The following is an 18,036-nucleotide window of genomic DNA, read 5'->3' as shown; positions in this document are numbered from 1 at the left end:
TCAGTTCTGCGATGTTCTCCATAATAGTTAAAAGTAAAGACATGGGGAGGATAGACTGTTCCTAGAACTGTGCCTAGACACAACGTCATCCCAGAGCCTGAACCTACTGAATCGTGGCTGATGGTTAATACCAGCGGACTTAATCATGACAAGGTGTTGACTAATTATCATTAGAAGGTTTATGGCTTTCACTTTAGGGGCTGAATTGGTAAAGAGCGGGATTTGGGGGACGGAGGAAGGTGGTGGTGGTGGTGGTGGTGGTGGTGGGTTGTTAGGAAAGAGACCAGATTAGCGTGTGGGAGACTTTATTCGTTATTTTTTGATAATCAGTTAAATGCGTAATAATCAAATAATGTACGTTTTTAAACTGTTACACTGTTTTAAAACAGCTACAATATCCTGAAGAGTGTTGATGGAACTTTTTGCAAGTGAAAGTGATGAGGTAGCCGTGCTGATAACCTGTATATCAGATGTCGTGTATTAGAACGACTGGAATGCTATGATAAACTATAATAATGTAACAACACCCCTAAACATAACTTTCTATCCAGTTGTCTGAATGCATCCAAATTGAGGGAAAGTGATAATGAGTTGAAAAAGGGATGGATATGCAAAACAATTTTCTTTTGGGTTTTTTAATTGTACAAAATGAATGCATCATAAGAAAAATAAACTATCTTTTATAAACGGTAGGGGCAGACATTTAAAAAAAATAAACAATTTCAAACACAATCAACAGCTCTAAAATTACCCATACATAACATAGATTGCCAACCAAATCCCATTCGACTAGCACTCTTTCAGTCATATCAAAAGCAGTAAAACAGAAGACAGCCTAACAGTAAACCAGCTCAAAATCAAAGCATACGTACATACAATTGCAAACTTCGAAATTAGGTTACAGACATTGGTTGATATACAGTGAATTGTATTTACATTGACAGCTAACACTTTTATGGATTTCATAGGTAGCACATATCGGAAATCAGATCTCGTCTGAAGTAGCTGCTCTCCATGGGCGGGGCGTAAACACAGTCTGTTGGGTCACGTAGTGTGTAATCTGGGACGACGCTCTCCTGTGGACGCGACCAATGGGAGAGGCAGTAGCAGTGCTGGAGGTTACAGTGCTGATAGTGGTAGTGCTCTGGGACAAACCCGTACCCCGAGTCCATCCTCGTCGGAGAGTTGTAACAGGAGGATGAGGAAGAGGAAGAGTAAGACTCTTGTGGCGAATAACTGTTGTAGTCTACCGGACTGCCCAGATTCAGAGAGTCCGATGGTGAAGCGGGAGCCTGAAAAAGATGCAGCCCTCATTAAAACCGTTATAACACAACTAACTGTTCCATTTCCATACCAAAGATCTATATCAACAAAATTAACTTCGTTATACGTATTCACTGACAGAACATACAAATGAAGACTTTGCAAATGAATTAAATTTCGCATCATATATCCTACCATGCCATGGTTGTGGTAGTCTACATTCGGGGAGTGGTGTCCATGAGACCAAGGCTGCGCAGAAGATGGAGGTGGTGGCAGAATTCCGATGTTGTAGCCTTCATTCGGTATCATCATGCTGCTAATCGGTTGTTGATAATCTAAGGCGCGCTCCATCTGCATGTTGCAGGAATGTTCTGGGTAGGACCGCGGTTGAAAGCTGATGTCCGGGTTCGCCTCTCCAGAAAAAGCGTCGAAGTAATGAGCTATTTAGAATGAATGAGAGAGGATGATGCTGATGCATACACACAGGGCGACATTTAAATAAGTAAAGACTTGTGAGTGATGTCACTGGACCATCAGCCAACTGCTAAAACTAATTTGAATGCACGTTTATAAAAAGGAGACATTACACTGCGCTTTAGGAATGTTGGTGTCAATTGTTGAAAAGAAATTTAGGCTAATCCAAGTATTCTGTCTGCTGGTCGTTGGCAATACGTGTAAGTGTCCACTTAGAGTTTTTGACTATATAATCTATTGCGATGCAATTGTACCATATTTGAATAATAGGCTACATATTGTGCAATGCAATTTTCAGGAATGTATAACTGTGACGCTATTTGTACGGATTAAAGTATTTGCTACTAGTTTCTATAATCGAACTTCTTCTATTTAATGGTTTGTTTTGATGGCTGCAACGCCCACATTTACACGTTTTCGATTTCTGTACTGTACTATACTGTACAGCATTGTGTCGTTCAAACAGCAGTTTTAGTTTATGGTTTCTTTTGTTTAGTGTATATAGACAATTGCATTTTCTCTCCATAGGATGATGGTGGATTAAAAGGCACATTTTGGATCAAGATTATGAGAGGATGGAATATAAAAAGTCAATTTATCATATACTTAAACTTACCTGGCAACGTGGAGATACAAGCGTCCTGACAGGCCAAGCTCTGGGATTTCTGTTAATTTGAGAAAGAATAAGATAGAGAAACAGATAAAACATATCTAATGAGTCACAAGCTTTATTTACTTGTTTAGGGTGCTCTCGTTCCTTTGGTTATTCGCAAAGATATCTTGTCCACGACTTAGCCTACAGAAGACACCCATTGCAAAATATTGAGTCTTTTATTTTTTTAAGGGTTGCACATTTGAATTCCGTGTGTGTGTGTGTGTGTGTTTGTGTGTGCGCGCGCGTGTGTGTGGGAGGGGTGTGGGGGGGGGGGAAATACAACAGGAGGCTTACCGTTTTAACAGTTTTAATCCTTTCTGCCTGGAGAGCTCTCCGCTGTTGCAGTAACTCTTTAACTGTGGTCTTCACCCGCACACCCTGGTAGACCTTTGGTTTATCTGCCGTAGAAATAACCAAGAAAAAAGTTGTCGTTAATGCACACTGGAAACACCACTGAAAGGGCCATGCCTTGCTACTCTTCCCGGCCCTCACCCCAAGCTGCAGAATTCCATTACACCTCTTGCCTTTCTTTAGGCTATATTTTCCGTTTTTTGTTTTTTACTTAGCTTGAGACAACATTATAAGATCATTAAGGCCTATTTCGATTTCGTGTATGTTTATATATCTTGAGCAAAAGACAACAGGAATGTTACCGACCAACGGGTTTTTGATATTCAATAAAGGATGATAAATTATATACATTTGGATTTAAGACATCTTATTTTTTTGATTGTTAAAATAATCAACCTATGGTCATGAAACATGAGCAAATGAATGCCCGTGCATCGCTCAAAAGTTGCCCAAGTTATTGGTGTATCCAAGGTGGCCGACCGTAAAGGTGCTGTGGGTCTAAACTATTCCCGATCACCGCGCCCGAGAGTAGTGATTAGAATTACAGAGTCACCATACATAGTCCACAGAGACACGCCGCCCCACCCAACTCCCGGACAAAGGAAAGGTGTGCTAAAATGCTCTTGTAAGTGAAACTTTTCATACAATTAGATTATAGAAATGTGTTTACATTCTATAGGCTACATGAAATATAGTCGAATCATTGCGATCGATAAAACGCCGTGTCACAATAGCCATTTAATAATCGTGGTAAATTAGGTCGAACTGCAGGTAAGCGAAATGCCGCGCTTATAGCGAGAAAAAAAGAAAGGCAAATGACGGAACATTTTTGTTCTTCAATCAGGTGAAAATGTAAGACAAAAACAGAAATTCGTCAAATTTTAAAGTAAGTCGCTTCTATATGCGCTGTCGGTATGTGATACTTACAAAGTACAAGGAAATATACTATTTCCTTCTATACGCTGTATTGCTTGTGTCGATAGAAATATTAATATTAATAGAAGCCCCTATTAACGCCATTACGTAAAGCAATAAGTAGAAGTAGGTTATTTCAGCTATGAAGGCTTGACTGATCATGTGTTTTAAATCGTTTTAAATAGTTGGCAATTCAATAAACACGTTACAGAATATCTCTTGTATTGCTAGAACCCACCCCTAACAAATGATCATGTCCGATGATTGGGTAGTCTACGTAGCATGGAGACATTATCCGATAAAACTGAACATTATGTTTGAGTCTGATTAAAACATTTCATTTCTTCGAAGTATACGAACATAAAAATCGCGTATAAACTTCTTCTCAAAATGATTAAGATGTCAGTAACGACGCCACACAATGGTAGAAATCGTTAAAGCACGCGGATAAGTGTCTCAGGAGTGGCATGCAGGCGGTAAAGGTGATTTGATAAGAGCAGCTGCCTCGTTTGCTCGGTTGTCAAACCCATGCCTCTAAATATTCATACTGAAATGTCAGATCATGATTTGTCTTAAATGTGGCAAATAGTAAAGCTACGTAAAAGACACATCCCCTGATCACTGCTAAAAATGATCCGTTTTGCATATTACAGTGGAATTATAATGACTGCGATTACAGTTGAAATGCCTATGAGAATATTTCATATACATTTTTGGAATAAGATCATCTTTACATCCATAGCGTGGTAGAACTGTGATGAACGATCGTAAATTTCGGTTAAATACGTTGAAAACTATTTCGAAAAGTTAGGTCTGATTTAATGGCAAAATATTGTAATAGCAAATAGGCGAGCATCATCGAGGTAATAGGCACGGCACATGTCACGGCTCATTCTCGAATAGTATATTATATTAGGCTACTCTTTCGATAACGCCTGGGTAACGTACATTATATCTAGAAAAATGTTTTTTTTTCAGATCAGAATCTGAACTCCCAAGTTGAAGCTGTTGTACAATGTTAATTCTCTCCAATTGTTTTGTTCTAACTTTTCTAAATGTATATTTCTCAGGAGGAACGTAAGAGAAAACCATGATCCGAAGAAAATATGACGATAAACTCACCAGACATGACGATTAAATGAAGAAAACGATTCCTGGGAGAAGACCTTGGAGATCCCACAATGTCCTGTTCTGGCTCAGTTATATGGGCTAGAACGAAATATTCACAAAAGCCTCACAAAATCTCAATATAAATCTCTTAAAACAGTGTCAGAGCATACAATAATATCGTAATATAGCTAGGGATATATTAGTTTGTGATTTTCTCCCTCCATGCCTACTATTTAAAACCCCTAGAACTCAATGATTTGACAATGATTTGATTGCGCGTTACTTTCAATTTGAATATTCAAAGGCTTCTCAAAAAGACAGATTTTTCCCTAAAATACACTACATATACACTTAAAACAAGTCCCCCTTTAATAGAATATAATACTATTTCATATCTAAATTGAAAAGAAAGTGACATTTTAAACATTTTATCAACCTTTTGTCAATCTTGGTACCAACCCCTTGGTACCAGCCTCATCTCATTAAGCAAACAGTTAGATGTTCTTTCTAAACATCACCAACTTCACACATCTCAAACAACATGTTTGTTATGAAGGATACAAACATCAGCAATGCATCACTTTACTATTTTAGCGTTATTTTAAACAATATGCTATAAAATATCCTACATTGTGGGCGTGGCATATGTTAGCAGCCATCTTTGCCATCCCTGACTCTATCCTCCTTCAGCAAGGTCATCCTCTAACAATATTGGTGCACACCTACCCTACATGGGTTACAAATCAAACAACCGAAGCTTTAGCATTGGATTATTACCAATATTTTATTTAAATCAATAATTTCAACCAGAGCCATGAAGGCTTAAGTATCAGTTTTCTATTACAAAAGAAATATTTTATTGGACATCCATATGGGCTATTTTATAGATATTAAGAGTAAGCTATCTCTTATAAATATGCTTTATGCTAAGATTCATTAGAATGCCCAATTTAAATGTCAAAAGTTCTGGTGTGAGTACATGAGCAGGCTCTTTGATTAATCTACCTCGAAAACGCCACATTGGTTGGAATGGATCAACTGCTCGTTACATTCATCATAGATTTTTTAGAAAAGTTTGTATACATTTACCACAGTGTATAACTTAAACAATATGAAATAGTGGGTTAGGGTGAACAAGGAACATTTTCATACCAATGGCTGTGGAACACATGATCACAATCATTGACAAATATTTGTTATTGTTACTGTTTGGCCTGTAATAGGTTTACTAACCTATTAATTGATATCAATTTCTACATCATAAATACATTAATTTGATAATCATCATCTTGAAGTGTTCCGTTTCTTCCCCTTGATGTATGTTCACTACAGTTTTCACTGACGTATACAGGTATGCATGTATCCCTATCATGAAACCTATAGGCTTAAATCCCCTAACTATCTCTCCAATATGAAATAATCTGGTCCTGGTTCGTTTCTCAGCATCGACAACGTAAGCCTTATACACGAACAGTGTATTTCATTTCTTTCTGGCGTTCCATCCTCTATCTTCCATTACCGCTGGCAGAGCCTACGTGAAGGGAGAGCGCCATCTAGTGTTGAATTCATAGGTTTGCTTCCAGACTTTTGTGTTTAAAATGTTTTTTTTTATTTTCACCAATGTAGTGAAAAACACGTATTGTTTAAAAAACATTATTTTATGTTTTTTTATTTCTTGAGTTGCAATGGAAAGCGTTTTTCAGGAACTGGGAGAATAGGTTTTTCTGTATTTTTTTGTCAAAATGACCTCAACAGAATGTAACATATAGGTGTAGATTCTGATTCAGTTTTATTTGAAGTGGCATTTCTGGTTGTCTTTCATCGTATTCAACAGAGGCTATATGATAGCCTATTTTATCACTAGTTAAAGTGATGGTCACCTTGCCTTGCCTACTACTGGGGTAGGCTGGTGGAAGTAGAATTTGGAGGACAGTCTCATTGTAATGCCATGGAATGGAATCAAACTTGATACCATTCCATGCATTAAAATGAGCCCGTCCTCAGATTTTTACCTCCACTAGCCTCTCCTGCCAACTACTGCTTCACACAAACTCCCAAATGAATAAAGATAGAGAAATCATGACCACACAGAGTCAGAGTAGTGACATGCCTCATAGATAACAACTCTCATTAGTCATTTCAAACTGATATAAAATCAGGGGAGGCTGATGGAGGCAGAAATCGGAGGACAGGCTCATTGTGATGTATGGAACAGAATGAGGAATCGTATCAAACACATGTGTTGATACCATTCATCATTCCGTTCCATGCATTACAATGAGCCTGTCTTTCAATGTCTACCTCCACCAGCCTCCCCTGTGAAATATAGCAGATGGCAGAAAGATATGATGTGACGTGATATGATGTTAGAATGAGTCAGTTGTTGAGTTAGTCTGTTTGTACTTGCTGCAATTGTCCTAATGTCAAAAGATAATACATGCTTCTAACATTATAAAGTCTTTATCTATCTATAATGAATAACACGCAGGTAAACCCATTCTAGGTAGATCCACCATATCACATAGATTTACACTGTCAAGTGGCCATGGACTGGGTACTCATCACTGACTACCTCCCACCCAGGGGAGGCTGGTGGAGGTAGAAATCGGAGGATTTGATATTATTCCTCATTCCATTCCATGTATTATAATGAACCGTCCTCTGATTTCTACCTCCACCAGCTTCCCTTGCTCCCGCCCAGTCCCAAATCAACACATACCCCCTACCGCCCTATGCACTTGTGGAGATCTCAGGGGATTTGATTCGGGTTTTTTTTTCCATTCATTCTTTTGTAGATTACATTTTTTCCCCCTCTGCTTTTATTTCCTTTCTTCTTCCTTTCTGTTTCTTTTATCCTTTTATTATGGACCTTGTTCTTACAGGTCTCTTCTATAAAAGAGACTCAGGTTTCAGTAAGATCTCCTCTGCATAGATAAAGGGTAAATAAATAGGAGTAAGCAAGGTAACCAATTAAATAATAGCCCCATCTTGCCCTATGATTGGCTCTGTGGAATTGTGTCATATTGCTGACATCTGTCCAATCCTCTTAGATCTCCACATACACCATTCGTCATTCCATTCCATCCACCACTCCATTCACCAGCTTTTCCTGAAACAAATAACACGCTTTCCATGTTTCACTTCTATCATTATAGAAGTTCTTGCATTTCCCCTTTCTTGCGTGTGAGTTGGCTCACTCGCAAGAAATGTTTCATGATAACAATCTCATTTATTTAGTTCAGGGTTCATTCAACGACAGGCAGCCCCATTTCACAAGGCAGTCAATAGCAGGGTTCAAATTACATGGGGGCTTGGACACCCGCAGAACAATCAGCCCTCCCCGCCCCCGCCCCCGCCCCATAAGAACTGAAACGTCAATGTGAGTACCGCCATATGTGAAATCACACTACATTAGATGCCCCCAAGAGTCAGTATGCAACTGGTCAATAGGACCTGCGGAGCTCATAGGGCGACCAGGAGCTGCCTCCATCCTCCTTTCCCCAGGAATGGGCATCATTGTGGGGGGGGAGAGAGTTGTCAGACTCCTCTGGAGCTAGAGGGACCATCTTGGAGGCCAGATCACTGGACAGAGTCATATAGGAGGGGCAGGCAAATGTGGAGGGGGCAGGGTAGGGCGTGTGGTGGTGGTAGTGGGCGTCCTCCAGGGAGTGTAGGGTGTAGGGCTGGGTGGTGGAGGGAGGCATGGTAGACCCGCGGCTGGGGGAGCGGTACAGGGACTGGGAGGGGCTGACAGGGGGGTCAGGGCTGGGCAGAGAGGCGGGGACCGGGACTCCCACAGAGGTCAGGCCGTCAGGACACAACCCCTCCGCCTGAGACACGGCGTCTGCAACCGGCTGCTCCCACGAATCTCTCTGTAGGAGGAAGAGAGGAGAGGAGAGAGTCTTAGGGATTAGAGGGAAACAACTGCTGCTGGCACCATAGTGGTGAAAACGTCACTTCATATCTATGACCTCTTTACAACAAAGTGTTCAAGTCAAGTCAAGTCACGTCAAAGTTTATTGGTCCTATGCTCAGGATTGTCCAACGAAATGCTTACTTTGCCAGCTTCCTCTCAACAGTACAAATAAGTAAGAATAAAGATACAGTAATAACACAATAGACAATAAGTGTAAACAAGGCAATACATGTAAGATGAAGTGAGAAATACAATACAGTAATCTTCAATACATTGGAAGTGATGCTGTGTCACAAACATATACCACTTGTGCAATTGTGCAATTTTAATTCTATTTTGTTAATAAGTGTAGTAATGACCGTGTTATAACAGGTTTCAGAGTAACTGTCAAGCGCTCTCCTTCTGTCCTAGTGGATGGCGTGTCTTACCAGAAGGAAGTGGGAGGAGTCTCCAGTGAAGGGGGGCAGCAGGGAGGAGAGGGCAGAGGACGGGAAGATGGAGCTGCCACCATTGGTGAAGGCTGCAGCGCTACGGTAATCTCCAAACGTCTCAGGGTAGTAGCTGTCGATGAGGGAGGGGTAGCCCGTCATGGAGGAGGGGTCGTAGCTCATAGGCTTGCCCCCCAGGGATGAGGAGGAGTAGACGTCGGCAGGGAACTGCTTGGCGGAGGAGCAGAAGTCGGAGTCGGACATGAAGGGTCGTCGCATGCCGTAGTAACCAGGGAGCATGTGAGAGCCTGTGGAGGGATGAATGAAGAGAGAATGTTATATATTCAATATTATATCTCCAGTAGGAGGGGAGGATGGTGGAGGTAGAAATCACGCTCATTGTAATGCATGGAGTGGATTGAGGACTGGAATCAAATACACGTCTCCCCCGATTTCTCCCTCCACCAGCCTCAAACATGTGTGTTTGATACCATTCCTCATTCCATTCCATGCATTACAATGAGGCCGTCCTCCAATATCTACCTTTCCAAGCCTCCCTTGTAGGGTGTCAGGGATAAGTGATACCTATAAGAGAGATTGACTGTGTTACACGTGGAGGACGTCGTAAACACACTTCGTAACACCTTTCAGGTTCCTGTAACATTGCCTTTAGTCTTACGCAGAGACAATTATCTCTTGAGAATTTAGCCTGTGTTGAAATCATCAATCACAGTTTGTGTCATCGTCAAAGCTTTGTGTATAATGATATACTTCATATTTCTCCAAAGCAGTGAAGGTTGTTTATGTCCAGTGGGGATCGTATCAGTAGTTTTTTGCCTCACCTGACATCTGGACAAACGAGGGTTGAGGGGCTGCTCCTCCCTGGATGTGAAAGAACGGATTGAAATGAGTCTGCATCCATGACACTATGACAACATAACATGCATTGCAACATACAACATACATTGTACAGCTACAGTACATTGACATGAAGCCAGATTAAAAACAGTCCTCAGACGTCATCACCCCCTAACAGCCTATTGCACATTACCTGAACATTTGCATAAAAAAAATAACAACACTACTTGTTTTCTTCCTTTCTCTAGCACTGTGACACTTGTTCTTATCAAAGGTTTTACTTACGATGACTGTGATGTATATAGCTTACGCTTTGGATAAAAGCATCTGTTATACGACTATAATGTAAAAATGTAAATGTTTGAAGAACACTCATACTGTAGTAGGTGTTGTGTCAAGCTGGTAATAGCATTGTTAGTAGATTATATGCAACAAGAATGACAACACAGTGCAAGGTTGTTAATGCCAAACAAGGGAGGCTAGTGGGTGTAGAAATCGGAGGACGGGCTCATTGTAATGCATGGAACGGAAAGAGGAACGATATCAACAACGTGTGCCATTCCATGCATTACAATGAGCCCGTCCTCCGATTTCTACCTCCACCAGCCTCCCCTGATGCTAAAGTCAGTCATCATGATTTAACTGGGTATAATTATTGAACACCCTTCAGGTTTCTTGATTCTCTGATATGTAATGTGATCATCATGAAAGGTATGAAATTAACGTCAAACCTCACTGTCCTCCACATATGCTTGGCTATTTGATGAAATTGTGCACAAGTATAATGTAGTAAGGTTGTAAGCATATACACATGTATTCATTTTTATTTATTTTGGAAAAAAGGGGGTAAAAAGAGATGGGAAAAGAGAGAGACACAGTGATGGTAGGAGAGGACAACCTCCCTATTGTTTGCATATAGCCAACATGAAAGGGTTGATATTTGGGCTGTGTTGGTTGGGAGGCAAGCAAATTTTGAGGGCTGTATTTGAATGTAATTTGCCAGTGCCAAGACTTCCCTGTGTGCCCGAGGTGTACGCCTCAGTGCCCCTCTGAAGGTACTGTATGGAAATCAGCTTGTTACTAAGCTCGGAGCAGCTCTGCACCTGAGGGAGACGATTGACCTTGGAGAGGCTAAAGACTTAATGAATAATGAAGGTTTTGATCACCTAAAGTTACTTGAGTAAAAGAGATAAAGGGGATCAGGAGATCACGTATGCAGTGCATACTGTGTCGTCTTGCTCTTAGATACAAAGTTTTGGTCCCATAGGCCTTCGTCGGACTAACAACTACCAGTCAACATCTGATTCAGGTCTTTAACGCAACCATGCTTAAAAGACTAGCATTCTTAATAAAAACAACCACCAGTCAACATCTGATTCAGGTCTTTAACGCAACCATGCTTAAAAGACTAGCATTCTTAATAAAAACAACCACCAGTCAACATCTGATTCAGGTCTTTAACGCAACCATGCTTAAAAGACTAGCATTCTTAATAAAAACAACCACCAGTCAACATCTGATTCAGGTCTTTAACGCAACCATGCTTAAAAGACTAGCATTCTTAATAAAAACAACCACCAGTCAACATCTGATTCAGGTCTTTAACGCAACCATGCTTAAAAGACTAGCATTCTTAATAAAAACAACCACCAGTCAACATCTGATTCAGGTCTTTAACGCAACCATGCTTAAAAGACTAGCATTCTTAATAAAAACAACCACCAGTCAACATCTGATTCAGGTCTTTAACACAACCATGCTTAAAAGACTGGCATTCTTAATAAAAACAACTACCAGTCAACATCAGCTTCAGGACTTTAACACAACCATGCTGAAAGGACTAGCATTCTTAATAAAAGAAAAATAATGAAGCAGCCCAAGATTGTGCATTGTGTTTAACTGTATGGTGGACTGTCAGTGGTAAAATATCCTACTGTCTGTCTATGACTATAGTAGTTATGATGGACTTAATCAAGCCAACCAGAGTATATATATCCTCAGGTTATTCCTGTCAATGTTCTGTTTATAAAACTCGTCTATTTGTCTTCAGTAGAGGTTGAGTAAGGTCGTCTTTGTCATAGAAATATAATTCTATTCTATTCTATTTCTATGGTCTTTGTAGCGTCTCCATTATTCAAGGCAGCAGGCCTGTTAACAATGACAACTGTCTGTCATTTCTAAACCGCTCCATGTTGCGACTTGAAGAGACTTAGGTCTATCAATGGCCTTTCTCTCTGGGGATAAAAGACTACAAACTCAAACGAGAGGGAGAGGGAGAGGGAGAGGTAGAGGGAGAGGGAGAGGGAGAGGGAGAGGTAGACGGAGCAGTCTTTAGATAGAGTGTGTTCTTATGGCCCATTAACCGTCAATAGCTTTATGTGTTCTCTCATGACCTCAGGCAGGCACACACCTCTCCTGCTTACAAATGGCACAATAGGAACAGATTCATACAGAAGACGCTCATGTTTCGTTTTGAAACACACAGGTTCACTGGACTGTCATGATTACATGTAGTTACACACACACTCTAAAAATGCTGGGTTATTTAGGCATCCCAATTGCTGGGTAGGTTCAACCAGTGTGTGCTCTGTCCAGTATTTAACCAGCATGGGGTTATCCATTGTGTTATTTTTTTTAACACAAAATAGTTTAGAGTGCAGCCATCCATAAATTGATATCTGTAGCTAACTCCCAGGTCAACAAATTGTACCTCTGACTCTCAGATCAATAAACAGTTGAGTAAGATAAGCCAGGACAGAACCCATCAATTATTTAAAGCAGGTGTTGATGTTGTCGAGGAACAAACCCCCCCAGTAGTGACCCCAAAAACACCATGAGCAATAGGTCTATATCCTGCTCAGTGGAGGTTGATGGAGGTAGAAATCAGAGGACAGGCTTATTGTAATGCGTGGAATGGAATGAGGAATGGTATCAGTTTGATACCATTCCTATTCCATTAAATGCATTATAATGAGCCCGTCCACCAGTTTCTGCCTCCACCAGCATCCACTGATTCTGCTGTGGTGATTGTTGCAGAGTGCTTTGGACTCATTTACCCTTCTGACTCAAGCACTTATCCCATTCAAATGGCACACTTTTAAACCTGTAATGTTTATGCAAAACCATAACATTACAATGCATCCAATGCAAAATAGTTCAGATCAATTGCTTGTCACAAACATAACCGTCATCTTTTTTAAGACAAATCAAGACCCCATTATTAGATGTTTCATCCACCAAGGTTGCTTCTTCACCAATTACATACTGTGTATAGAGATGTAACATTAATCAATCTAATCTAATTAATCAATCTAATCTAATTAATCAATTGATATTGGCTTTTTAAAGTGGCAACAGACAGTAGCTCAACAATGTAGGGAAAGCATTAGTGTGAAAGCTTTTCAATTGGCTTACATTGTACTACCTGACAACACCTGTGTGTATCTTCCTCACTACCTTTGATATTACGCAAGTCGTTTGTGTCTAGTGAGTTAACATGCCGATGGTAACAGAAAAAACTAATTTGATTCAATAAAGAGCTATTAACAGATAGCTTGGGGGATGAAAAGCAGATGCAGTTTGTGCTGGCAGGCAGATGTCTCCGAGCCTGATTTTTTTCTGTGTCTGAGACAACAATGGCTGCCTTGTCTGTGGCCTGCATGCAGGACAATGTGGTTCGGCAGGTGTGCGAGAACCTGACTTTGCATAGCCAACCTGAACACCAAAAGCCTCTTCTATCCACTCCTCTCAGGACTCCTACAGTTCAAGACCATCGCTATTGCTAGCATTGTTGCTCTCCTCTTCACTATGGGGTTTTCGTGGGTTTTGTTGGCTTTGTGTTTATCTCTAACCCATGTTCTGGTGTTTACTGATGGGCTTTAAACTCACTCATGGCTAAGGAGTGGAGAAAAAAATACACTTTGCAAGAACAAATGGGACGTGAAAAAGGGACAATTGGTCAGTATAAAAAATAAGCCAAAATGTAAATAAGGTTGATATGAAGACTGAAAGGACATCATCATATTGTCTCCATAACAGCCGGCTTCAACTACTTGGATATGAGACAGAGAGAGAGAGAGAGAGAGAGAGAGAGAGAGAGAGAGAGAGAGAGAGAGAGAGAGAGAGAGTGGTAGAGAGAGAGAGAGAGAGAGAGAGAGAGAGAGAGAGTGGTAGAGAGAGAGAGAGAGAGAGAGAGAGAGAGAGAGAGTGGTAGAGAGAGAGAGAGAGAGAGAGAGAGAGAGAGTGGTAGAGAGAGAGAGAGAGAGAGAGAGAGAGTGGTAGAGAGAGAGAGAGAGAGAGAGAGAGAGAGAGAGTGGTAGAGAGAGAGAGAGAGAGAGAGAGAGAGAGAGAGAGAGAGAGAGAGAGAGAGAGAGAGAGAGAGAGACAGAGAGAGAGAGAGAGAGAGAGACAGAGAGAGAGAGAGAGAGAGAGTGGTAGAGAGAGAGAGAGAGAGAGAGAGAGAGTGGTAGAGAGAGAGAGAGAGAGAGAGAGAGAGAGAGTGGTAGAGAGAGAGAGAGAGAGAGAGAGAGAGGGTGACAGTAAAAGAAAGAAAAAAAGGAAGCAAGAGAATAAAGAAGCTCAATAGATCTAGATTAATTGAGAGTACATTACTCACACTATATCTTGCTCCAGGTGATTGCCGTGATCGTTTCTCTGCCAGAAGGTCTTTGACTGTGTGTTTAACCCTCACCCCCTGGTACACTCTTTTAGAATACTCTGCAAGAAAGAGAGAGACATTTGTAATTCTCAATAGACAGTTAATATATACATAATAAGGCAAGATGTTATCTTTAGAGTTGTACTATCTTTTTAAACTTGATGCTTTTTAAAGATGCTTGCACATTTGTATAGGACAGCTCATGAAGAGCCTGCAGGTAAAACATGCATCTGTATTGAGGTAACTCCCATCTCAATGTGTATGAAATGTAACTCTCTCAAAAAAGATTCTAATAGTTTGTTTTAGAGAAAAATAATGGCAAGAGGTCCAGTTTGTAGTATGTATGAATTGAGTTAATCTCTAGTGTATCAAGAGACTCAGTCTATCACCTAGCCATGGTGTGTATAATCCAAAAGGTTATATATATATATATATATATATATACTGCTCTTGGTACCAATTCTCATTCCATCCCACAAATGTGTATTCATTTGAATTTGACAGTTCTGTCCATAGCTGAATAGCCTTGGAGGGTACATGTGTAAATGGCATGGAAATTGCCTTTGGTTTTGGTCAATGCAAATTGACTGTAAAAAGAAGCAATTTAAGCACAAACACCATTACCTTACAGTAAAATACCAAGGATCAATTTCCAAAATATCCTTGTTTTTTATTCTTTATAAGTGTCCACAGTCAAAACTGTATGTCTCAGTCTCAACTGGTTGACTAATACTGAGCATATTCCTCGGAAGCATACATCTATGGTGTTGTAACAGACAGTATTTGCACTTTAATATTGGAAAGGAAATTGTATGCAAAAACATTACAGTATGTAAAAGATCTGAACTTTGTGAATGGAGTTTTAGATAAGTCCCTCTTTCGCTGAAACCATGGCGATGATATGGTTCAACGGTTTTGAAAATCTGAAACGGATACACTGTGATATTATTTTCTTGATGTTTCAGTTTTTGGGGATTATTTGTGCATTGAAAAGAGCTGAAACCCCAAATCAAAATCAGATCATCATTAGGTGTCCACTATGATTTTAACTGATTTTTTTGATTATTTTTTTTTGATTTGGGGTTTCAGCTCTTTTCAATGCACAATTAATCCCCAAAAACAGAAACATCAAGAATATATATATGTGTGTGTATATATATATATATATATATATATATATATATATATATATATATATATATATATATATATATATATTCTAGATGTTTCTGTTTTGAAATGTACATACATTTCCATGTGCCTTGCCATCCAAATGTAGTACTTATGACCTACTTCTATTGAAGGATGCTACAGCACAGTACCTCATTTAGAATTGATTAACACAAATGATTTTCCTCTAAACCAGACAAATTTAGAGATTTCCATTAATTTTGCTTCTGTCCTAACCTCTATCACTCACGATTTGATAAAGATGTAGACATTCTCTTATTTATTTATTTATTTTAATCAATGATGAGTCATGTCAACGTTTTCGTAACACGTGAGTGTGTGTCCATATTGTGTGGACACATTCTATGAGATCTGACCAGGGGCCAGGTGTGTAGACATGATGCTACATTCCAACGCAGTCCGAGTCACAATTGAGAGTGCAGATGGGACTAATTTCAACTCCTGAACGAAAACATCTGTATATGTCTATCTGACCAATCATGGGACCCCATTTGAAGGTGTAAACAGGATCTATGTGCTATAGAAATAATATCACCTTCATTATCATTAGTATAGGTTATCTGTCAATATTATCTGTCAATATTATGAACCTAAAGCAAGAAACAGTGTTATGGTTGCATTTCTTACCAGTTTCCATGACGATGCAGTCTCAGTTGCAATGAAATAAAGAAATAGAGAAATATTGTAGAGGGCCCTTCCTGTATCCCACAGAGGTCTCTATGCACCTGTGCTCAAACGCATACTATTCCACTGAAGTGTCTATGTACCTGCGCTTAACATCATAATACAGACAAGCCTTTTCCCCCAACTCAGGAAGCTATGATGGAAACACACCACAGTCATGGAGCAGCAGCTTTTGAAATGAAATGACCTTTATCCATTTGGTTAAATGCAAATGATTGGTAGCGACGTTTTTCTATGATTTGCATCCTCAGTCTAGATTAGCTAGTCTATTGCATGGACACCCAAGAGGCACTGATCGGGATGTATGCTACTTTTCCAAATAAACAGGATATCATAATTCCTTATTTGGACTTTATCTATGTTTGATGCCATGTTGTTCTTATTGTATGTATATATATATATATATATATATATATGGGTTGTAATTGCAATGTTATTAAAGAAGAGTGATTTAATGCTAGAGCTATCTATATACATGCTAAACATGTTTTATTCATTTCCTTGGTTGTCTTCATATGCAGAATGGTGGTATGACATACGGTGGTATGACATACGGTAGTCAGAGGATATGACATACGGTGGTATGACATACGGTGGTATGACATACGGTAGTCAGAGGATATGACATACGGTGGTATGACATACGGTGGTATGACATACGGTAGTCAGAGGATATGACATACGGTGGTATGACATACGGTGGTATGACATACGGTAGTCAGAGGATATGACATACGGTGGTATGACATACGGTGGTATGACATACGGTAGTCAGAGGATATGACATACGGTGGTATGACATACGGTGGTATGACATACGGTAGTCAGAGGATATGACATACGGTGGTATGACATACGGTGGTATGACATACGGTAGTCAGAGGATATGACATACGGTGGTATGACATACGGTAGTCAGAGGATAAACATGAAATGCATCAGTGAGACAAGTTACATTTGCTAATTTAGTACCAAGTAATTTGCACACCTTTTTATTTTCAGAACAATATTTGCATGGCAGAATTACATTTGAGCAGATTTCCATTCCCCTAAATGGTCCCCATTTGTATAAATGACTTAAAGCGATCCAAAAAAAAATGTGTGAGCTATAGCGTTTTATCATTTATCATTTTAAGGGAGAAGCTTGCGGCGTGTTGCTGCCAGTTAGGAGGATAGAGTGGGATGTCATCCCCCCTCCAACAGTTGTAAAAGTGAGAGAGTTCGATACCCTTGCCCAAAAAAAAATTGGTAATGTCAGATGAGCCCAAACATTTAGAATTCTCACCTCTCATAATGGGCTGTGACCAGGATAATGTTTTTGTACTGTGATCCAAGGGGTGCACATTTTTGCTCTAACTCAGCACACCACACCTGATTCAACAGATCAAGGGCTTGTTTCCTTGTGTGTGTGTGTGTGTGTGTGTGTGTGTGTGTGTGTGTGTGTGTGTGTGTGTGTGTGTGTGTGTGTGTGTGTGTGTGTGTGTGTGTGTGTGTGTGTGTGTGTGTGTGTGTGTGTGTGTGTGTGTGTGTGTGT

At 40.0% G+C, this 18,036-nt stretch overlaps 2 protein-coding genes across 3 annotated transcripts; both read right to left on the bottom strand.

Moving 5' to 3' along the window:
- Window positions 1–344: 344 nt before the first annotated feature.
- linc.pou2af1 (lnc RNA pou2af1) lies at window positions 345–6,963 on the bottom strand. 2 transcript variants are annotated; one of them, XM_083696172.1, is made up of 5 exons: window positions 4,781–6,963; window positions 2,687–2,790; window positions 2,354–2,402; window positions 1,459–1,703; window positions 345–1,292 (listed from the first exon to the last, which is right to left on the bottom strand). In XM_083696172.1, exons 1-5 carry the CDS (start codon window positions 4,785–4,787, stop codon window positions 963–965), a joined length of 735 nt encoding a protein of 244 aa, XP_083552298.1. In that variant the 5' UTR covers window positions 4,788–6,963; the 3' UTR covers window positions 345–962. The 2 variants fall into 2 exon arrangements, with proteins under 2 accessions (XP_083552298.1, XP_083552297.1); XM_083696171.1 differs by lacking the exon at window positions 4,781–6,963 and adding an exon at window positions 3,140–3,264.
- Window positions 6,964–8,154: 1,191 nt separating this feature from the next.
- On the bottom strand, window positions 8,155–16,577 carry pou2af2 (POU class 2 homeobox associating factor 2). Its single transcript, XM_083695335.1, has 5 exons — window positions 16,446–16,577; window positions 14,586–14,686; window positions 9,955–9,994; window positions 9,113–9,420; window positions 8,155–8,640 (listed from the first exon to the last, which is right to left on the bottom strand). The coding sequence occupies exons 1-5, from the start codon at window positions 16,453–16,455 to the stop codon at window positions 8,212–8,214; spliced, it is 888 nt and encodes a 295-aa protein (XP_083551461.1). The 5' UTR covers window positions 16,456–16,577; the 3' UTR covers window positions 8,155–8,211.
- Between the last annotated feature and the right edge of the window lie 1,459 nt (window positions 16,578–18,036).

Source organism: Argentina silus (genome assembly GCF_951799395.1).
Source record: "Argentina silus genome assembly, chromosome: X".
NCBI classification, from domain to species: Eukaryota; Metazoa; Chordata; class Actinopteri; order Argentiniformes; family Argentinidae; genus Argentina; species Argentina silus.
The sequence above is the reverse complement of the archived record's forward strand: the minus strand, read 5'-3'. Positions and strand labels throughout refer to the sequence as shown.